At 33.8% G+C, this 25038-nt stretch overlaps 1 protein-coding gene across 2 annotated transcripts; it reads right to left on the minus strand.

Moving 5' to 3' along the window:
• Window positions 1–11463: 11463 nt before the first annotated feature.
• On the minus strand, window positions 11464–24968 carry LOC134243044 (double-stranded RNA-specific adenosine deaminase-like). Of its 2 annotated transcripts, none has more exons than XM_062725262.1 (14): window positions 24889–24968; window positions 20002–20146; window positions 19624–19753; window positions 19006–19148; window positions 18758–18890; window positions 18446–18612; window positions 17372–17516; window positions 16438–16624; window positions 15962–16055; window positions 15683–15823; window positions 14690–14772; window positions 13944–14120; window positions 12330–12564; window positions 11464–12107 (listed from the first exon to the last, which is right to left on the minus strand). In XM_062725262.1, the coding sequence occupies exons 1-14, from the start codon at window positions 24935–24937 to the stop codon at window positions 11816–11818; spliced, it is 2121 nt and encodes a 706-aa protein (XP_062581246.1). In that variant the 5' UTR covers window positions 24938–24968; the 3' UTR covers window positions 11464–11815. The 2 variants fall into 2 exon arrangements, with proteins under 2 accessions (XP_062581246.1, XP_062581245.1); XM_062725261.1 differs by having other exon boundaries at window positions 19618–19753.
• Between the last annotated feature and the right edge of the window lie 70 nt (window positions 24969–25038).

The following is a 25038-nucleotide window of genomic DNA, read 5'->3' on the forward strand; positions in this document are numbered from 1 at the left end:
TAGACCAAGGCTACAGGTACATGTAGGCCTATGTGTACTGTTTGTTAGGAGACTGGGTGACCGTAATGCTATGGAATCACGATATTTACAACAGTTCCATAATTAGACAGTGCAGTTTTTTTTTTATTAACGTCATTATAAATTAACACTGTTAAACATATTAAATCTAACAGTCGAATATCTTTGGATATGGGGTAACCCATATCTATTCTTGTTCATTTCCGAGATTAAAGAGTAAAGATGTATCCCGAACGCAAATATCGTCATTTACAAAAAACAATTATTGCTGATTGGTCGATCTGAGTGTACTGAAATCCAATCAGAACTCTGGAAAAAAATCCTGATTTCTATGAACACCGTAGGCCAAGGGAGTATGAGGAGAGTAGCGTATCAGAAACCCTTGGCTAGAGAAGATGAAATATATCATAAAAATGTCAAATTTGTTTGCGTTTGTGTGTGTGGGTAATTCTCGTTGTAATCAAACTAAAAACAGAGATCTAGATATTTTAATCCAGAGTTCACCTTAGTGAACTATCAAATTGTTCTGACCTTCTCTTATCAAAAAAATAAATAGAAAGTTTGCCGTACGTATCTACCCTTATCTCTTTAAAAACGAAATGAATGAAACAAAAGGTATGATTAGCTCTATAGTGTAAGAGTCTGATTTTTGGAAAATAGAAATGGGGTGAATCTGATGGATTTTATGTAAAGGAAATAGACTGGGAATTTTATACTTAATCTCCATGTCCCATCCCTGAAAGGTCTATATAAAATTAAATCAGTCGAAGCCTAAATAAATCGAGTACTTTAGTATTTGACATCCTGAGTTTTTCTTAAGAAATTCGATTTAAAAAAAGGTTTTTGTTTTTCTTTTATTTCTGAATTAAAAACGAATTCAGATATTACGGAATTAACAAAAAATTTCAAAATTTGTTCATTAACAATTTTTTGAAACTGTTCTACTTGCAAATCTGATTAACCTAAGAATGTTCACGTGAAAGGTTCAATAGGTCTGTAATTTGAAAAATCCTTTTCTTTAAACGACTCCTTTATCGCAAAAGTCAATATATTATAAGAAAACAATAATATATAACTAAAAACGTACCGTTAAATACCTCTTAATACTTATCTGATGTATTTTTATAATTTCCCTACTATAAATAACTGTCTTTTACGAAGCACTGCAGGCTCGTAGGAAGCAATTCCAATTTGGAGGGGCTCAGCCACATATTTTCAGTTGGGGCAGTATGAACTACCGGACATGAGCATATAGTAGCTTAGTTTTCTACGGTATGCTATATATCGGCAAAGCCCCCCCCTCCCCGGTTTCTACGGCCATGCACTGTGATATTTCTTTTTATTTGTGTGTGGGTATATATATTACAATTTTTACAATCTAACAATCTGTTTTTAATTTTGTCTGTGGGATCATGGAATGTAGTTGGTCATGAAAACTACAGAAATTAAATATTTATTTTTTTATTTTACAATAGATAAAATCCATACATGACAAAAGGATATCATATAATCATTATGATAATCAGTAAATGGCCATGTCCCTATTGTCTATTTACTTACACTTTCCCGTACTCTTGGTATACTTTCGTTTTCCTTTCTTTACATTCATTGACCATATTTCGCTGGTACTTCCTCTTTCAATGCTAACAAACCGCAGTCATACGAACTTGATAAGCTTTTAGCTTTGATATTTTTTTTTTCAAATTTATAAAAACTGTTAGCAAGATATTCAAGCTAACGATTTTTATATGAACCATTATTGCATTCAATATCAGCTTAATTTTTGTACCTATTTTCTCCTTCTGAAAAAAAAGTATTTACAACGAAATGCTTGAAATTCATTTATAATTTTACCAAAAAGGTTCCAACAAAATATGATTTTTTTTTCTATTTGGAATATGATTGGTGCTTTATATTTTTAGGTCACCTGAGTAAACTCAGGTGACCTATTGCTATCTGTTTTCGTCCGTCGTTGTGCGTCTGTGCGTCGTGCGTCGTGCGTTAACATTTGAACATTTTCAGCTTCTTCTCTGCAACCACTGAACCAATTTCAACCAAATTTCACACAATGCATCTATGGGTGAAGGGGGACAAAAATTGTGAATTTCATGATCCCTGCCCCCCTGGGGCCTGAGGGGTGGGGCCAAAACCACTAAAATTAGTGCAATCTTTGAAAATCTTCTTCTTTACTCCTGGACATCAAGCAGTCAAACTGTTTGCATGATTGTAATCAGCATTGAGTCCTCTACTAAAATTGTGAAATTCATGGCCCCAGGGTCAGGGGTTCTAGTGCTGAATTCTTTGAAATTCTTCTTCTTTGCTCCTGGGTATTAAATAAACTAAGTAAGTACATAGTTATGATGAGCAAGAGTGCCTCTACCAAAATTGTGAATTTTATGGCCCCAGGGTCAGGGGTTCTGGTGTTAGGGCGGGGCTCTATTGGTTATATAGAGAAAATACATGAATTCTTTGAAAATCTTCTTCTTTGTTCCTGGGTATTAAATAAACGGTTCTTGTGTTAGGGCGGGGCTCTATTGATTATATAGAGAAAATACATGAATTCTTTGAAAATCTTCTTCTTTGCTCCTGGGTATTAAATAAACTAAGTAAGTACATAGTTATGATGAGCAAGAGTGCCTCTACCAAAATTGTGAATTTTATGGCCCCAGGGTCAGGGGTTCTTGTGTTAGGGCGGGGCTCTATTGATTATATAGTGAAAATACATGAATTCTTTGAAAATCTTCTTCTCTGCTCCTGGATTTTATATAAACTAACTAAGTGCATAGTTATGATGAGCAAGAGTGCCTCTACCAAAATTGTGAATATCATGGCCCCAGGGTCAGGGATTCTGGTGTTAGCGGGGGGGGGGCTATATTGATTATACATGTATAGTGAAAAAACATTAAATTTTTGAATATTTTCTTCTTTGCACCTAGGTTTTAAGCAGATGAACTACCTATATAGTTATGAGCAAGGGCCCTAATCTTCAAGAATTGTTAATTTCAAGGCCCCAGGGTCAGTTGTAGCATGGGGGGGGGCTGTACTTATATACTGAAAATGAATGAATTGTTTGAAATATGCTCCAGGACTTGGTATTAATCAAATATTTTTGAAAAGCATGAATGCCTTTCCAAAAATTGTTCAATATGTGGATCTAGGCCTAAGAGTCAAGGGTTCATGTGTGGTAGCGGCACTACTCATTATTGCTGAATATTACTGATTTGTAGAAATGCATTTTTTGTTCCCCTACCCTGCCTATGGGTATTAAGTAACCAAACTAAGGGACCGCTTAGTGTATACTTATGATGACCAAATTGTAAATGCTATAGAATCTGGCTTAAAACACGGATCAAATTCAATCGCTGGAAAGTTGTTGAATAATGCTCAGGTGACCTATAAGGCCCATGGGCCTCTTGTTATTTACGTCATATTATCTTTTTTTTCAAAACCCCGATTCCCAAATCTCTCTTATTTTGCATATTATAGTTTACACACTTTCTAATGGCAGTTTAAGTTTCTGATAATCATGAGACCCTAAAGCTGAGGTAACGTGTCAAGATAAGCGTTGTCATGATAAAAGCGCCTCACTGTTACAGTCGTATGGGGACATGCATAGGTCCAAATTTCTAATCATTCATCTACATGTAATAGAAGATTTCTTCAAATTCAAGTTCAGTTTATTTTCCCAAACCAAATGTTGATACACGGGGTGTACCTGAGTGAAGAAATCTCAAATGGATATAAAGCAGCATCACTATTGGCTTTTAAAACCCCTGTCTGTCTGAAAATCCTACAGCATTTTCACAGTTATCTACGGTATATCTACAGTATGGTACGGTATGCCTGCTCTGTATATACAGTAAATTTTAGTATGCCACTGTATGTATCCCCAGCATGCCACAGTTACCTACGATAGGTCCCAGTACGCCTACAGTATGTCCCCTGTATTGCTACTGTTTTCCACAGACATCAACGGTCTAACCCAGTATATGCCCCAGTACGCCCCTGTATATGTTCATCGAAGCAAAAAGAAGTATACACAATCCCAGAGCACTGTACGGTTACCTCAGTTGTGGGATTATCATTTTAGTACTCAGAGTTACTTACCCTAGAAATTAAAAAATTATTTTTAACAGTATTTAGAAAACATAGTAGTATTTTTCATTTAGTTGTTAAGATACTTATAGCTGCAGATCTGTAGCTCTCCGAAAAAAAATATATTGATAGACCGGAGAGCTACAGTGCCACCCATTGAAAAAACTGTATATTTATTGCGCACAAAAAAGTGCGCTCGGTTCTTGATTAATTCTTCAAAATTCTTACCTCAGTTGAAAATAAGGAAAGATTTCAAAAAATTTCTTTATCTTCTATCAAGTACTCTCGTAGTTGACATCCGAACGAAGCATATTGGACCGAATTATCTTTGAAACCAAAATGGCAGTATAAATAAGCGATATGTTCGATGATTACAATATCAGGGTCAGGAGGACTATTATCAACAATTATGAGGAATGTTTGGTTGTGGAAACAGCGAAAGAATATGTTAGGAACACACGGTTAGTAATATTTTGAGATTACAGTTTTAAAAACATGGAGAAATAAATCGAGAACCGAGCGCACTTTTTTGTGCGCAATAAATATACAGTTTTTTCAATGGGTGGCACTGTAGCTCTCCGGTCTATCAATATATTTTTTTTCGGAGAGCTACAGATCTGCAGCTAAGATACTTATTGAATTCAGTCATAGCTCTGAAATAACTCTGACAAATTAATAAATCATTGCTTCAAAAAAAAATTATCTATCTATCTTTTAATTCATTACTTAGTAATTTTTTATTAATCAATTAATTAATTTTTTTTGCTTACAACTTTTTAATCCATAAATTACTTGGAGTGACTTTGTACCTTTTGTGGGAAAAAAAAAACAAAGCAGGGTTATGTTGCATTTTGGAAAATTCTAGTTTTTAAAATTGATTGATTTTCTTTAAAAAAAAATAAATATAACTAATTAAATGCATTTAATTAATCATTGTAAAAAAATCAATATATTTATTTCTTTATTTTTAAAATTGACGATACAAACAAAATAATTAATTATATACCCGAAAATTGGATTTATTTGGCTAACTCTATATAAACCGTTTAAAATACTTTTAATTATTTTACTTCCATGGATATCAAAATTATCGTCTCATTATGCACAATCTTAAGGATACACCAAAGGTTTCCAAAGGGCAAAATTTAATTTGCTTGTAATTCGTTCATTAACAAAGATAACATATTAAAAGTATATATCATTTAAAAGCTTGTTAATTTTACTAATATTTAATGATCTTAATTTAAATTTTCATTTTTATCTTATTAAAAAATTATTAATATTTTAATGTAAATATTAGTGCATTTATATTTCAAATAGCTTTTTTGATACTTTTATTTAGTCTAGATTGACAAAAAATCGGTTCACATTCTGCATTCTGGAAAATTCTGCTTTTAAAAATTATAGTTCAATGATTGATTTTTTAATGGTAAGTGAATAAATAAATAAGACTCATTAACTGCATGTAGTTTATCATTGTAAAAAAAAAATCAATATTTTAATCTATTTATTTTTAAAATTGACGGTACAGACAATTTAATTAATTATATACCCGACAAAATGGACTTATTTGGCTAATTCTATACAAACTATTTTACGATAAAATATGTGTCAAAGTATTTTTGAAGCATATTAAAAATTCCTTTACTTGTTTTACTGTCATGATGGATATCAAAATAATCTTCTCGATATACATAATCTTAATTCGTCAATAGCTTTTTTGATACTTTTATTTTGTTTTGATTGACAAAAAATCGGTTCTCATAAAAAGAGAAAATGTTATTTTAAACAGCTGCAGAGTGGACATGGTCACTCTGCCACAAAATAAACAAGGTATAGTGGTCAGTGAAAAAGACAATAGTTGTCATGACTGTGTACATCGAGTCACTGGTAAACTATCAATGGCTTTGAAGTTATTTCATCTTCATGTTAGGTTTTTGAAAACTGTTTTTTTTTCAATCAAAACAAAGTAAATGTATGAAAACTGCAATTGACGAATTAAGATTGTGCAAATGTATAATGAGACGATTATTTTGATATCTATCATGGACGCAAAATAAATAAAAGTCGTTGTAATAGGTTTAAAAAATACTCCGTAGAATACTCAGACTTAACTCAATATGAGTTAAGTCACGTTATGGAGACAAATAGAAATATGGTCCAGGAAAGATAACTCTAATGCAAATGTATATAACTGCTTAGCTACATCCATTACGCATGTGCATTTTACTCTTCCTTTTCCATCTCTGTCATCCATTGAAACTCAGCATTGAATTCGCAAGTGATTTATTTCGTTATCATAACTTATTCACAGACATTTAGTGAGGACAAGCGATATGCGAGGCGTTTTGAAAGCCTAAATGACTCTTTTGATAAATGTGAGTACACGCAGTGATGTTACGTGATGTTTTGTGATGCTAACGTGTTAGGTTAAACACGCGGGAACTGCAAACAAAGAACTGATTGGAAAGGATTTATCTTTAACTCTGGTAATGAAAACATTGATATTCCAGGCTTTCCGTGAATTTCATCAGACTTGTAACTAAATATTCTGATACTGGCATACTGATTTTCAAGCACGATAACAGTAAACAACCCCGACCGCAGAGATATTTCTGGCACACACATGTGCAGGAGAGAAAATAGAAATCACGTGATCAAAACATGGCAGCATAAAATTTCCCAAATGGAAATCAGGGGAGATCTCAAAAGTAATTAAAAATTTTCAGTCACAGACACAATGGGAGAACTATGAAATAGATACACAGCTCTGATTGAAAAATATGACAACATAAGAGTTGCATCATGATTGAATATAATGGGAAAGAATGCTTCAGAATTTACAAACATCACAACATAGTAGAACAAGACTGCAAGAAAACAAAACAATACTGGAAGCCACACGAAAACACTTGGAACTTGGAAATGGATCCATACCTAAAGGTCCATCTAATTACTCTATGTGTGAACTACATGGGCATACACAGCTAAAGTATCAGCATAGGATATGGCCCCTAACAACTGCATTAACATCATATTCAGCAACCATGGCAACAGACGTTCTACAGAATCGCAGGCATCATCTGTAACTCTTGGCTCATCATTAAATTTAACTCCTTATTCGTTTTGGCAGCCATTGCTAGTCAGTCAGGTAATCGTGACTTTTATATAATTTTCAAAATTTATTACTCATTGCCTGGTCAATATGGGATCAACCGGCATATTACAATGTTTTCCCTCACATGAGGCCTATAAATTTTATGTCTTACAAATACATTCTGTATGAATATGCCTTTTGCATGGCATATATGTATTTCTATGCTTCTGACTTGAAAAACAAGTATAGTGGGTTAAAAAAAAAAAAAAAAAAAAAAAAAAAAAAAAAATTCATACAAAAAACAAAAACAAAACAAAGCTAATAAATAAATAAATAACAATTTAAAAAAAAAAAAAAAAAAAAAATTGGTTGTACATGTACCACCAGTATTTTTGCTAGCTTTAGTAAAACTTGGCACACTACTCGAGCGTTTTTGCCATTATCGAAATCAATGCAGGGATAACATTTTAGTTGTAAAAATGCTAAATTCTGGTGTTTACATCCCAACATGTTCATAATTTTCAACACAACAATAAAATATTAATATTTTTTGATATATTTAACTAAGCTATATATATATATATAAAAAAAAAAAAAAAAAAAAAAGAATGAAACTTATTATTTAATGATAAGAAATTCTAGCACGGTTATAGTGTAATTTGTGGCCATGGCAACTGAAATGAATTTTATAATTTTCAGAAAAAACACAGTACCTGTTTTCAGAATATATGTCATTGATTTATATATAACTACAAGAAATACCCCGAAAAATGCATTTTAATCTTCATATCAATTTGTCTAGAAATGCTTAAAATCCTTGCCATTGAAGGGGTTATATATGCTTTTTATGTTGCTCAAACTAAGGCAATGCATTCCATAAAAGGGAAGCTCTCTCAATCATTAATAAGTGTTACTCATGATTGGACAGTATATCATTGTATATCATTGAATATTGTTGCATATCATTGAATATCGTTGTTTATCATTGAATATCGTTGAACCATTGAATATCATTGAATATTGTTGTATCATTGGATACCATTGAATATCATTGAATACCATTGCATATCATTGAATATCGTTGAATATCGTTGCAAATCATTGAATATCATTGAATATTGTTGTATCATTGGATACCATTGAATATTGTTGCATTTCATTGAATATCGTCGAATATCATTGCAAATCATTGAATATCATTGAATATTGTTGTATCATTGGATACCATTGAATATCATTGAATATTATTGCATATCATTGAATATCCTTGAATACCACTGAACAATCATTGTACACATTTAGTAGCAGTTATTCAATATACACTTTGTGTATATCATTGCATTGATACTTTATGTACATCATTGTATTGATACCTTGAGTACATCATTGTATTGATAATTCATTTTGACTATTGATCAATAAAGCCATGACAAAAACTGCCAATCACTGTTAATCTATTTTGTCGACATAATCAGACTTAACTCAATATGAGTTAAGTCACGTTATGGAGACAAATAGAAATATGGTCCAGGAAAGATAACTCTAATGCAAATGTATATAACTGCTTAGCTACATCCATTACGCATGTGCATTTTACTCTTCCTTTTCCATCTCTGTCATCCATTGAAACTCAGCATCCCACCCACCCTCCCCATTCACCAGATTTTAATAAGCTGTTATTTTATTTTGAAAAAGATGTTGCTGCTGTCTTTGATTTCTTTTTTCAGTCATCATCAATTCCCTTGGCTACCAACAGAAGAATGCGTGACATCCTTTCCATTGACTACCAGCAGAAGACTCCATTACATTTCCTCTTGGCTACCAAAAGAAGAATCAATTACATTTGATTCCTTGGCTACCAGCAGATGAATCCATTACATCCATTCCACTTGGCTACCAGCAGAAGAATCCGTTACATTCGATTCCTTGGCTACCAGCAAAAGAATCCATAAGCGTCATGGCTTTTCTTATGTATCATTTAACTGCGGTGTTTCTGGACTTTTTACGGACTGTGAACCGAATTTTGCTAGAAGCTCGCTGCTGATCCTGTTATCTTCCAGGGTCCGTGGCCAATAATTGGGCTTATGTCATTCTATGAACCTTCTACATCATTCACTGTTGAAAAAGTCGATGTAGTTCATGGTCCTGGTAATACATCGATACCTGCTGATTGCAATGCAGGTATCATTGTATATCATAGAATATCATTGTATATCATTGAATATTGTTGCATATCATTGAATATCGTTGTTTATCATTGAATATCGTTGAACCATTGAATATCATTGAATATTGTTGTATCATTGGATACCATTGAATATCATTGAATACCATTGCATATCATTGAATATCGTTGAATATCGTTGCAAATCATTGAATATCATTGAATATTGTTGTATCATTGGATACCATTGAATATTGTTGCATTTCATTGAATATCGTCGAATATCATTGCAAATCATTGAATATCATTGAATATTGTTGTATCATTGGATACCATTGAATATCATTGAATATTATTGCATATCATTGAATATCCTTGAATACCACTGAACAATCATTGTACACATTTAGTAGCAGTTATTCAATATACACTTTGTGTATATCATTGCATTGATACTTTATGTACATCATTGTATTGATACCTTGAGTACATCATTGTATTGATAATTCATTTTGACTATTGATCAATAAAGCCATGACAAAAACTGCCAATCACTGTTAATCTATTTTGTCGACATAATTTAGGATTAAAATGTTTATATAAAATAAAACTTTAAAAATCAATTTTTGGGGAATTTGAATAAAGGATATAGAGATAACGAACAGTATTCAATATCAAAGTCCATAAAACAATACAAAATAGAAGCAGAGCAAACATGGGCCTCCGAAACATCAGAGGTGGGATCAGGTGCAATGGAGGAGTGAGCATCCTCTGCCGACCGGTCACACCCACTGTGTGCTCCTTGTCATAATCGGGAAATAACGGAAAAATCCGTCGTCAATTCAGCGTATAAATAATGTACTAACAATAAGTGTGTAAATCGTCAGTCATCATTTGACTCAATGATAAATTGTATTTGCTGACAAGATCATTGTATCGACCATAGAATTTACGAAATGATGAATTTAAACAAGACTGCTGAAAATCTTGATTCATCAACTTGTTTGTTAACAATTTACCTCGTTGTAGAAATTGTTCATACGAAGAACATGCTCTTGCGTATCCAATTAACTGAAATATGTAAATTCCGTATGCAGGTGATGAAGGTATATTGCTGCATAATTAAGGGAAGTTGACGAAAGAAAAGTTAAAGTCATCACGTTTATCATATAGCTTGGTTGTTAGATTACCATTAACGTCTTTTTTCAAGTAAAATATCTAAATATGACTCTGTAGTATCTTTTATCTCAAGCTCACCAGGATATATCGTATCGACATAAGAATGGAAATTTCCATTTTTAATTGACAGTACGTCGTCGATATATCTAAATTTCGAGTTGAAGGCCCAAGCAAGTGTTTTCTTCTTTTCACGCGGAAGATTTTGCACAAATTGTGCTTCATATGAATACAAAAATAGGTCTGCTTATAACGGGGCGCTATTGGTACCCATGAGAATTCCAGTAGATTGTTGGAAGACCTGGTCTCCAAAAATAATACAGATATTATCAATCAGAAACTCAAGTTTCTATTTGATGTCGACTTAAGAGTACTTGTATGTACAATCAGAATGGTTTTTAATAAAATAATTTTGCAAATGACCAATGACAAGGTAAGTAAATTTTCGAGTTCATTTTATTGAAAAAGCAGCTGTCAATGAAATCGAAAATCCTGGACTTTAATTTATCGTGGGGAATGGTTGTCTATAAAGTTGAAAAGTCGTAAGTTTTAAAGCTGTTTATTTTGGTTAAATCTTTTGATTCCAAATTGTCCAAAAGTTCCTTGGAATTTTTAAGTATCCACATCTGATTCACTTCTTGAATATATTGTTGAACAGTACTCTTGAAGTTTCTCTACTGTGAATATATTTTGAAAAGTATTTTAATTGTATGCACAAAGAATTAATTCTAAGGGATAATGATTTGTGCAAGAGTTATCTCCCTTTATGCAGCATTGTGTATAATATTGAATTGTGCACGACTTTATGAAATTCTGATTGGTGTTATTATTTATTTCAGGTATCATTAATATTGATAATCAACAATAGTACGAACCCTAACAGGTGTTTCACAGGCACTTGTTTTGGAAAAAAAATTAAAACATAATATAATGTTAGTAGTAGTACTATGGGTTAAATTTATTTCCGAAACAAATGCCTGTGAGGTGTTTTCATTCATCAGTTCATTACGATCAGAAACCCTGTTACAATCTTTACTAAAGTCTGTATACAACAGACAAGAAATATCTTCAATATTTATCAAAATTATAAAAACTATCGATGAACCTAACTAAAGTCTTTACATCAAAGAACAATTTTCAACAATCCCAGTCTGTGCAGAATGTTACGTTACTTAACACGCTCTGCAATACATTTTGCTTTCGTCTTTGATAGGTTTTATGGTAGCAATATTGGCGCAACTAGCTCACCGTTCTACACCATTCCCTCAATATTTGAGATGCCAGAAATGCGTATTATTTCGGATATTGTTCGTGTATGCACGTCGTGTATCCACGTTGGTCTCACTGCTTCTCAGATGAAATACGTCAATTTCAGGCGGTTTCTTAACCCATTCTCCATACCCGTAACCTGACATGGCTGATACAAACACGTCTTTTGCTGTTTTGTAGTCCTCGGCCATGTTTTTTGTTTCACGATATGTTTGATTCAAATTACTCTTGCTTGTCTGAATGAAGAGCTGGAATAGACTTCTTTTGCATATTCGAGATGTGGAATTACTATATAAAATAAAAAGGGGATACCGGTATTAAAAGTTAAAACACATCACAACTATAGAAACAAACATCAAAATTCTTGAAAAAATAATAATGATAGAACACTCAAAACTCTTGGTTACAAGGGCAATGTCCCATCGATTTCCCTTCATGCAATCTCTCTCTCTCTCTCTCTCTCTCTCTCACAACAAAAGCACCACCAATAGAATTCTAAAACTGTGTTACCCAATCGTCTTCCCATGTGTCCCATCAGTCAGTTCCACTGTGTCGTCTGCTGAGTTCCAGTTGATGCTGAGAGCGCGGGATTTATCCACGATGCGGACATCATCCAGACGTGTAACACAACCTAGATATGGATGTTGCAGTTTATAACCAGGAGGAAGGCCCTCTAACGCTCTACTGTCACGATCTACCCGACAGCACATAGCTCGTGACATGTGGCCATCACTAAACAACTGACCTATGAATATGAAATATACATGTATTTATAAATTAAGGCAGAATTTTTCTCATAAGTCTTGTATTCACAAATTAATGAAATTTTCAGAGATTCAAAAAAGACAATATCGCTAAGTGGTGATGACAATGAGATTAAGTTTGACCGTTTTGTATTAGAGGCAAGGCCAGGTCAAGGTCAGTACCTTTTCCCTGGGCCTAAAGAATAAAAAAAATACTTTTGCCACTCATGCGATCCCTATTTGTATTTCAAAAGATTGAATGTTTTTCGTTTTGCATATAAAGAAACTACCATACAGGGCCTATAAGATGATATTAGCATATTGACATGTATGTATGTATATTGTTTGACGTCCCTCTCGAGAATTTTTCACTGATATGGAGACGCCACCACTTGCCGGTGGGGAGCTGCAAATTTTGTCCTATACTAGACACTCAGGGTCATTGAGCAGGGAGGGATCTTTTTCGTTCCAGCGCCTACTGCGACACGGGACCTAGGTTTATACGGTCTTATCCGAAGGACCGGTCTCCATGTCCCACAGTGGGATTCGAACCCGCGACGTAAGGATTGACTCCTTACTTCGCAACTTTAGAGCAGACGCTCTAACCACTGCGCCACGCGGGCGACCCAAATTAACCTGAATAATTTAACTAAAATGGATATTGGATAATTCGAATTTTCTATACTTTTCTTAATTTTATGAAGTATATTAGTTATTTTTATATGCTTCTTATATTTACATGTTTCTTATTTTCACATATGGTAAAGTTGTCACATAAAGATACAAAATGAAAAATAAAGTTTTGATCGTTTACGAAAAGGGAAAAAAAACAACACTTTTTATGGATTTTTGTCTCAAATCTGTACTTAGATTGGAAGCTTTTAAAAGCTAACATAGTTTTAGTTTGCTTGAAAAATTATAGTAATTTGATATAATTTGAAACTTTACTTCCTTATTATTTATTTATTTGCATTTAAAAATTTCTTCAAGTCTTTGATTGTATAAATATTAAAACTAAATTCATTGTTCTTTATTTTGAGAGGCACAAACATAGAATTTTCATACGCCACCACTCCGCCAAAAATGTAGTCCCTGCTAGTTTTCAAATGCAGTTTACCATTTCTATTTAGAGTTGTATAATTGTGACGAGAAAAGAAAAATATGGTCTTTTAAATCTCTTACACCTAAATATTTAAAACATATAAGCAAATATTTAAATATTTCATCTAGTCAGAAACCAGAGAAGAAACCTACCTTAAATGAAATATTTTGATTCTTCTGCTTACGTGTAAGTCCTGTCATAATGTATCAAAAATAAAGAACTAAAATTTTTTAATGATTGTGCATATTGATTTACTAATTTTGTTTTGGTGACATTCACCTAAGGTAATAGTTGACAGATAAATCGGTTCTACAAACAGCGACAGAAGCGCCCCCTGCAGTCCTACAACGTTCCAGCGGCAGATTTTGTCGCTACATGACATCGTGCGAAGACGTTCTTGTCGGCGGATCCCATCCAGAGTCTGAGGAGCGTCATCAACTGGTATGGTCCCCTCTCCTGTTGATTGTAAATTTTTTGCATGTATTCACTTCAATGTCATTAAGATGTATAAATTTCATTTTCATTGCATGCATTCTTTTCAAAGAGAAAAAAAATCTTTGATGGCACCTGAACCAAATCTGATGTTTTTTGAGGTCTATGTTTGCCCCGCCACTCAAAATGTTTGGACTTTTCTGAGTTTTTCCCCTTTTATAAAACACATTTGTCCATCATGTATTTTAATTAAAACATGACAGTTTCGTTCTTATATATCTGCTATGTTGTATTTTGATTTAAGATCATAAACCAATCTGCGGTGAGCTACTGTTTTAGGATTTACAGTGAGAGACATATATTTTTTAACATCAAAACACTTCAATGTGATTCTTTTGGATAAAAATTATTGAGACTCTATGTATGGCTTTGAACCCAAAGTTTGCTGTTGGTAAACGGAAATGGGTGTCTCAGATGTAGTAACTAGACTTTTCCAGTTATTTTTTTCTAATGTTGAATTTACCTATCAACAATTAATAGAATCCACTATTTATGGATTTTCTTTTTTTAAGTTTCTGAGAATCAATCCGTACCATGCTCCATCTTAGTCCTTAAATGTCCCTGATGTGAGCTTCCGAATATTGGCTGGTGCTTGGAACTGTTGCCAGGGTTTGCACTGAAAAACATATATATACAAGCAGTGTAAAGAATCGCTAAAATGTATATAACATATGGTCTCATATGCATTGTTGTTTAATATTCAATACGCATTTAACTAGTTCTTAAGTGACATTATGAAATCTATTTCTAAATGTACTTATTGATTTTTATTTATTTTTTTTTTCATATCGTTTTGAGAAATGTAATCTTAAAATTTGATCAACCATAAGTTATATAGACTGCGCATCTGGATTGAGTTGCCAAATATGACGTAAATTTTAGTTTTTTATGATTTCACTGGTATCTTTAATTTGATGTGTGTTGGTAAATATTTGATATAATTTTTAATATCAATAATACATTTTCATGAACACACATGCGCTCTATAAATTCTAAAGCTTTACCTATGTATGTCAGAGCAGTATTACGTTTTCAAGAAAGAATCGAAGTTATATTTATAGTCCAATGTCTATGATATCTTATGGTATGTAACTGGTATCTTATGGTATGTAACATATATATATATTTGATTATGTGTTTCCTTACCATTTAAAGATTTGATTTACGTACTTATTTTGATTGCAAACTTTTACTTTATTCTATTTTTTGCATTCAAAGCTGTAACATAACTAATGAGTCTGTATGATTTATGATTTCAAGTTTCATAGAACTGTTTACAGGTAAAACAGTTTTTATAACTTCTGTAATTTTGTTTATTATTTTTTATTATATACTTTGTTTATTTTAACGTTTACTGTAATAAAAAAGAGTTAACTAATTTTTGGGGTTCCTAATTTTTTGGTTTTTATTTTACAATATGGAAGTTTTGCACAATTACTAAATCCTTTTTATTATACAAACATTTAGGATCTCACCATGGTAATCTTTGAAAATAGGAAAAAAGCAAAATAACTTAAGCGTTGTACCGTGTGAACACTGCCCCGTCCCCACAGGGGGCCGTAGATATATACAGGTGGATGGACAGGTGAGGAGATAGTTTTAATTTTCCAGATGGCGTTCTTGTCAGTAGCCCAGAGTGGGGTTTATGTATTTCACTATACAAGTACCTACAAAAGAAAACCAAGTGCTCGATATTCACAAATAGAGTCAGACAATTTATATATTACTGATCATGAAGACTGCATGAGTAAAGAGTGGTGTTAAATTTCAATTAGAATGAAACAGAAAAGAAAAGAAAAAATCACCTTCTAAAACCCCGTTTCGCTATAACTTCTGCGTGAGAATCGTTGATGACGTTCCCGTCAACACACAGGTTATTTCCAGTTACACAGCGGTTTCCTTCAAAACAATTTTTATCGAGGAACGGTAGGCAGCAAAACACATTCTAATATAGGCAGTATATTGACAAAATGACTTTTATAAATTAAGGTCTCTTTTGACTTCAAATCTATGGATAACACAGTAATTTCACGAAGCAACCAGCACCTTCTTAAACCTTCAAACTTCAACGTCTTCACTTTTTTCCACGATGGTTTTCAGGTTTCTTTACGAAATTACTAAAACATCCAAGCGCTTTTGGGGAAAAATACACGCACAAGTATACCTGGTACATCTTTTTGTCTTATCATGTAATTTTATTTATTTTCAAGGCTTGTTTGTAACATTCCATAATATTCAAGGCTTGCTTGTAACATTCTATAATATTCAAATCACACGTTACCTGTTCCTATGCTGATTACAGACAGTCTCTTCGTATATTTATCATGTAACAAGATGGCGGCCAAAACCTTGCGCCCTGACAAATTTTCTTCTACTGTTGATATCACCCTCTCAAATTTCCCAATAACCTCGGCGGCTACTTTGTCACTCCATGTTTCTAAAGTTTGAATTTCTCTGCCACCAGGCCTCTGTAAGGTATGAGGATATTTTAAATTACTGAACTTGCATCCTTTAGGTACCTTCTTAATAGAATAATCCAGTAAAAAATAATTAATACAAATTTTGTTAATTCAAGATATAGTAAATGATAGATGCCTACAGATCTATCAAATTTAAGAAATGTATTCCTTTAATGATGCTTTATTACTTTGGCTTGGTCAAATAAGATGTTTCGGGGTAGATTTTGTATGTAAAAAAGATGAAAAATCTTATTTTAAGCTGTTGTTTCCAATGAAAAATTAAGAAAAACAGTCATGAGTATGGGAGTTTTTTTTTCTATATCGGACAAAGAAAATGTATCCAGATTGCCTACAGTTTTTTCAGAAAACTGTAATTTGTATGTTTATGGCCTCTTCTTTAAAATAATGTCAAAAGTACTGGTGTCGGGACTACTTTTCATGTGATTTCAAATTGAATTCCATAAAACAAATTTATTTTCTACACAATTCTATAAGAATTAGAAGTGTGGGAAAAAGAAAGAAAAAAAAGATCTAGCACCAAAACGTTAGTCTACAGACATTTACTATATCTTGACCTTGAAAAAGTTTCTTACGTAGTTGTGGCAATCCAATACGATGAAATAAACATGTTAAAGGCATAAGAGAATTCTTTAAAAATCTTCAATTCGAATGCTACAGTATTTTTTAAAATTTTTCTCTGGAGGTTGTTATAAATAATCTGAGTTTATTCTTATCAGGAGTGTTATTAAACTTTACTGCCTGGGATGACTGGACTTTGTATCTTCCTGTCTTCTGAAGGCTTCTCAGTGCTGCTGCTGTCGCTCGATTTTTTGCCTCGCTCATACTTTTTCCTGATATCGTTGGAAACTGTTCCTCATCCAATCGGGCGGCCATGAAAAATCTGGATAAAAATAGTGGTATTTTGTCCAAATTGTATTAAAAACCTACAGAAAAAGAACTCTCTTGTTTAAAATAAGACTACCAGTAACGTCATCATTGACGTCTAGAATTTTACATGTTTTTACATATAGAAATATTTATATACCAAATTATTTGGCCCAATGAAGCCCTTCTTGGCTGATTGACCTTTTTAAATCGGTTTCTATTTGTTTTGAAAATTTTATGTTTGTTTTGTTTATGTGTTTTTATACTTAACGAGGCTGGGGGTGGCAGCCATTTTCAGACTATTTCTATCTCCTTTAAAAGAAGAGCTCCATATAAAGATATAGAAAATGGTCAAATTTTAAAAATAAATTTTTTTTAAATATTTCTTTGCCAAATGATAGTTGACAGCTTAAGATATCATATCTAAAAAAATAAGTTAAATCTGGTGGTTAATTTGTGATTAATTTGTTGACCCCCAAGCCTCCTTAACATTATCATAATCACCCTTGATTGGTTACCTTGTAAATTACTTATCTTCATTAACTTAAGATGAAACATAAATTTATTTTTGAAGGCTTAAAGTAATTTGACTTCTTAAAGAAATTTGACTTCACTGTAGTAAAACTATTACTTTCTTTCTTCTGTTAAGGAAATGTAAATTATAATTCAAATACTTTAGCATACCTCGAGGGGAAAATAGTGCAAACGGGATCCCGGGTGGACAAATAAGTCGTCCTACTCCTTAGAACAGCTTTTTAGATAAAGCCAACAAATAAGACATACTATTTTTTTAATCCAAAACTGTCAGCTCCTCTTCCTTTTGTAAAAATACATTTTTCAAACAATTTCATTTAATCAAAATATATGTAGTTATAATGATTCATCTGTATCTGCCTAACATCTATGGATTATCTTCCTGTAGTATGCTTTCGTTTATGTACTGACGTGTATGCATGGGGTGGTCCGGTTCTTGGAGACGTTTCAATGACATCACAAGTCAGTTTCTGGGACTGAGCAAACTCGTGAAACAATTGCAGAGGATTTTTACCAGGTGGACAAATATCACTAAAGTCGTCAATCCTGCGCATCCTGCTTGTTCCAGGCCTTGCCGTCTTTTTATTTATATAATAGGAAATAAAGTTTGTTTTAAAGAATCAATAGATAAATATGCTCTTGCTTATTTGCACCTTTTTTCATTATAAACTAAAGCATCAATTAATCAAACAATTTCTATCCTTTTATAAATTTTCCTTGTACCTGTTTGGGTATTCGTCCTTCACTCTGCAGTTCCAACAGAGCTACATTTGCGGCTTCTTTCCTGCCCTCTTTCTTGTTTCCATGCTCAACTGTCTGAAACACACGGTTACCAAGCTCGGCATGCATGTAAAACCTTGTAAAGATACTTCACATAAATAAGACGCTTTGATTTTATTCAAGTATTACCTAATAATTTTTATCAAAACATTCATAAACACTTCAGTAACTAAGATCTAACTTCTACACACGTTGGACAATGTGATGGTCCTGTCTGTGAATCCTGTACGATACATCCAGTTTGTCCGTTTGACTGTGCGTACTCCATAAAGGCACTAACGGGATCTTTGTCAGGAATAGCCAGTTCCATTCGTGTTGAAGATTCATCAAATGTCTGTAACGAATCGCTTCAATGCTTCAATTAAGTGAGATGCTATAGTTAAGATCTCTAACATAAAAAAAATCTAATAAAATAAATTCAACATTTATTTTAACAAGTGTTTTTTTCCATTTTAAAACTACTATTTGGACTGAATGTTTATTCTTAGTTTTATCATTTCACCTTTAAGAAAAAGATATACATGAATATTTTTCTGGCATTAAACCTCGAAATATGTTGTGTAACGATCAATGCACGGTATTTTCAGGTTGACCTAGCATTTGCTCCATAGATTAAATTATTTGAAGAGGTTATTTAAGATATTGTATTAAAAAATTTCTCAACACTTGCATAAAATACTAGTTATCAAATACTTGTATGAATTTAATCCTGCTGTAGTTTGTCAGCCATTGTCTATATTTCGTAGAGTAGGCGAGAAAAGGAATAAAAAATAATTTTATTTTTAAATACACTAAACGTAAACACGTACCTGTTTTACATTCAGGTTGCGAGGCATTTGTCTTAGTGCCATATCGGCTGCTTGTGTTCTAGCATCTTTCTTGTTCGGTGCCTCGGCAGTACAAATTACATCTTCTCCAATACATGCAGAGGCTATAAAACTAGGGGAATTTTAAAAAGATCTGTAACAGTTATTACTGTTTATTAAACCCAGTTAAACCTGTCTAGTGTTTATAGCAATTGCTTTTCGGCTGCCCCTGTATTGATCATTCTCCACTTCTATTATCTATTAAATGCTTTAAACAATCTGCTTTTAATTACTTTTAAAACCAGCTTTCAATTACTTTGACGGAAGATAATTAATTTTCAATCTGGACGTCAATGTAGACAAATAGATAAGTTTTCTTACATTGGATTTCCAGAGAACAATCTTAATCTCTTGACTGGGTGACATTCCAGGGTTGGTTTCCTTCCGATTTTCTGACCGTACTCCATGAAGGCGCTGATCGAGTTCTTCTGCAAACTGTGCAGCGTACTTCGGTCCAATTCTTCATCTGAAAATTAGCATAGTTCCTATGTAGATTATTCAACTACAGAAAGCATATTAACTTCTTTGGTTAAGGATGTTGTCGGGCACAGGTTCTCTGTGGGTCGCAATATAATTCTGTTTCGGTCCCTCAGTTCTCAAAGAAGATATGTTGTAAACATTAATAATATTCCTAATAATTAAAAAATTCAGTCTTGCATTTCACCATATTTCAATTTGAATTCTATATCCTGCACTTCATACTGCATGTACAGATATTTCCAAAATGTTGCACCCAAATTTTTCAATCATAAACAAACACAGTTCCTAGATATTGAACATCTAATACATCTAAAGTATTTGGTTTGCTTTCAACAAGAGCCCTCTTGACATTTCATTTGTGACAGACTGTTTTTATATATTAAAAATACATATTTTATGTTTTTATATATTATGCATAGTAATGCATATTGCATGTACATCTATTTATCTGTCTAATCATGTATATATTTTTATTTGCAGTACAGTTGAATCATGATTAATCATTTAATATTTAGTTAAGTGTTTTGAGTAATAAATTCTTTTTTCCCAGAGGTCCAGAATTAGCCCCAAACTCTAATTATATTCTGGCCATGATCATTTTGTATATTTTAGTTTCATTGGTTTTTAGTGTTGTCTCATGCTTTTCGATTGGTTTTTGTCTTTCCCTCCAAGTTTATTTGTGAATTTGCATATTATTACAGCATATAATTGAATTAACGTAAATCAGATGTGGATCCCAAAAAACTCTAAAGAACTTAAAAACTTTTAAATCACCCTTTATTAAAAGTATATATAAATATGAAAACTTACTACTTTTCTAAACTTTATGCAATAAGTCCTGAGGATGGATTAAAATCCAGACCTTTTGATGCCACAACTACTTCTTTATTAAAATGACACTCAAAAATTCCATCTTTAAGACTGGTTAACCGCAAAAAACCCACTGTGGCCTTGAGACCATAAACTGAGAACAGACTTAAGTCAAAATTTTTCTTTTGAATATATTTAATTTTATTTATTTTATCTGCTTAGAGATTTGCAGGTTTATATGATATTCCAATTTCAACATATGTAGAAAATATTGTTCTCTTATCATTATTATTTCAAAAGTTATACTGACTTTAGATTTGACTTAAGTCTGTTCTCAGTTTATAGTCTTGGGGCCTGATTGCACATTAGGTACTCTGATGTTGATACTAAAAGGCTGTTGGTGTTGCTCATTGACAACATTTATGCAGTTTTTACAACAAACCTTTGGAATTCCGATGGGTACCAATTGTGAGTCCTTATAAACTGGCTTGTTTTTATATTCTGATGAGGCAAAATTTATTCAAAAACTTCTTCAAGAGAAGATAAAAACACTTGTTGTGGTCTCCAATTTGACATTCAGATAATGTATATCGACGATGTTTTATCAATTACTGATACATGTAGTTATTTTAATTCATTTGTCGATTCGAAACATCCCAGCGAACTTGATAAATAAAGACACTGCAGAGACTGCCAAATCTTTTTCATATTTGGATGTTTTACTGACTATAGACGATAAAAGCCAACTTACAACTACGTTGTAAAACAAACGAGATGACTTTAGTCACTATCACCCGGACTTGAGACCATAAAATCAGGACAGACTTAAGTCGACATTTTTAATTTGAATATTTTGAATTTTATTTATTTTATGTGCTTAGAAATTCGCTGGTATGTATGAAATTCCAATTTAAACCTACGAAGACGTTTTTTTTTATCATATTTATTTCAAAAGTCATATTGATTTGAAATTTTGACTTAAGTCTGCTCACAGTTTATAGTCTTGGGGCCAGTTGACAGTGTTTATTTCTCCTAACACATAAATAAACTTGTTTTAAGAAATGTTTGCACGAAGAGCTGCTTTTTTATGGAATCAACAGGTAGATATAAACCCTATGTGCAGGTGATAATGGTACATTGCTACATAAGTAAGGGAAGATGACAATATAAATCTGTCGCAAGAATTTAGTTGTCTGGTGACCATTAACGTCTTTTTCGAGTTTAATATCCATGTATGAAACAATAAATTGTGTCAGACTCAGTGGTATCTCTTATTTCTAATTCACTGGGATGTATCGATTCGATGTGTGAATGACAGTAACAACAAATTGTTGTTGATAATTAATATGTCGTTGAAAGATCTAAATGTCGAGTTGAAGGGTTTTCTCCTTATGTCTACACAATTGTTTACTATTTGGACAACTTCTAAATATTGTCAATCGGAAACCCAAGTATTTTTAAAATATCAACTTGCTTGTACTGGTGAAGACCAGAATCAGCCTACGACTTAGCCCACATGCACAAGAATAAGAACAAGTTAAAACCAAGATTGGATGTAGAACGCTTCAAAAACAATGAAGTTAAAGCAAAGTTCAATGACTGTGTGAGAAAGAAATTAGAAGAGCACAGAGAAAAGACTGAAAATATGGAGAAAATTTGGGAACAGCAGAAGATGGCATATGTGAACTCAGCAGAGGAAGTACTTGACTACAGCAAAGGCAAAAGTAAACCTTGGATCAGTGAAAACACCTGGAAGTTGATAAATGAAAGAAAAGACATCAAGACAAAGAAAGAGAGCATAAGATCAGAAAGAATCAAGACAAGGGTGAAGGAAAACTACAGAGAGAAAGACAAAGCAGTCAAGAAAAGTGCGAGGGGGGACAAGAGGAGATGGACGGCAGAGAAAGCTGAGCAAGCACAGAAAGCAGCCGAGAACGGGATGCAGAAGGAACTATATTATGTATTAGCATAATAAAACAGCTGACAAGAAAGAGTAATAAGCAAACAGCAGCGGTGAAGAGCAAAGATGTAGAGCTGCTGAAAAGTAAAGAAACGAGGCTTGGCAGATGGAGGGAACATATTGAGGAAATACTCAACAGAGACACCCCACAGTCACCACCACCAGATGAACATGATAAGGGAGAAGAGCTAGACATCTCGGATGAGCCATCCACCACACAGGAAATGAGAACTGTAGACGCTTCGGAATGGGGAGACCCCTGGAGCAGTTCAAATAACTGCAGATATGTTAAAGGCAGACCTTGATAAGAGCAGCCAAGAATTTAAGCACACCTTTGACCAAATATGAAAGGAAGAAAAGATGCCCAAAGAAGGGACAAACGGACTGATCTGTGAAATTACCAAGAGAGGCAAATTACAGGACTGCAGCAACTGGAGGGAGTCACATTGGTGCCCCTAGCCAGCAAAGCACTAAGCAGGATCGTCATTAACAGAATACAGGCTGGAGTTGACCGCATCCTGCTGCAGGGTTCCGGAGAGGGTGAGGGACTGTCAACCAGATCTTCATCCTCAAGAACATCCTAGAGTAAGTCAACGAGTGGAATGCTACACTGTACATCCATTTTGTCAACTTTGAGAAAGCCTTCGACTCGGTGAAGAAATATGGAATACCCAGAAATCTGATTATAATGGTCAAACCCCTGTATGACAATTTTCAGTGCTCTGTGATTGATGACAACGAGACCACAGATCCGTTTTCTATGACGACTGGAGTCAATCAAGGATGCTGCATGTCAGGCTTCTTGTTCCTCCTAGTGATAGACTGATTGATGCAACAGACTGTCAGAGGAAAGAGAACAGGAATTAGATGGGACTTCACCACTATGCTTGAAGACCTCGACTTCGCGGACGACATTGCCCTATTGCCATCAGCAATGAACAATCTTCAGTCCAAGACAACAAAAATGGAAGAAAACTCCGCAAAAGTTGGGTTGAAGCTGAATGCCAAGAATGCTTAGAAAGGATCCCACGGATGACTGTGTTGTGGCCCCCAGGTGGATGCCTGAAGGGAGAAGGAAGCGCAGTCGCCCTTAGAAAACATGGCGACGGATGGTGGAGGTGGAGAGAAACAATGTTGGCTGCAAATCCTGGAACACGGCACGCCGTGCAGCCTCAGACCGACCCCAGTGGAAAAGAGATGTCCAGGCCTTGTGTTATGGAAAGTACTATTAAAATTGGCACACACAAAAAAATTACCACCTACTTTTTTTCATTTGATCAACTGTAATAAAGAATAAACCTTATTCAAGCCGTTTTCGTGTCCAAATACATGTAATTTTAATTCGTTAGTTTTTCTCGTGAGCTCACAGACAAGGCCCTGTAGGGGGAAGAGACTCCCTTCTCCCCAACTCTATCCCCTCCCCAAAGGCACTCTTTGGATTTGCTGGAGATCTCGTTCCTCACATCCTGTGTATGGTATCTGGATAGGACCACGTAGTTCACCTTTGCTTCATCGAGCATCGTACAAGGGTTGATTGCGCGGCAACAATGCGAAGGCGCGATGATGATGATGCATGGGGGGGGGGGGGGGCAACACCGTGATGGAGCAATAGCACGAAGACAATGATGTGCCACAATAGGATGACGATGGTACAATAGCACGATGAAGCGTAAGTGAAGATCGCTCTAGTATCGTATCATCGCTGTCGCACCATTGCGTTATCGAGCTATCGCTTCATCGTACCATGGCATCATTGTCATCGCTTTGAAAATCGTCATCGCATTATCGCTTTATGGAACTATTGAACTTCGATGTTGTGGTGATGCGATAGTGAACTACGTGACCCTATCCGGATTTTTGCAACCTTGCCTTTTAAATGTCATATATATTTATATACATAACTTAAAAACAAATTCTTTTTCACTCTTATTTCGTATTTGGATACAAAATTTGTTTACCTTTTCTTACTTCCTCTTTACCCTCCTTTATCTCTGCCATTGAATGCATATTTTGCTGGTCGTATTTTGTTAATGATAAATGATATCAGTCAACTTGACAATGTAGGTACATCTTTAATAGGGTGGTATATGCAGGTATATGCAGATAAC

Source organism: Saccostrea cucullata, unplaced genomic scaffold (genome assembly GCF_032062105.1).
Source record: "Saccostrea cucullata isolate Sc308-1 unplaced genomic scaffold, CSIRO_AGI_Scuc_v1 ctg501, whole genome shotgun sequence".
Lineage (NCBI taxonomy): Eukaryota > Metazoa > Mollusca > Bivalvia > Ostreida > Ostreidae > Saccostrea > Saccostrea cuccullata.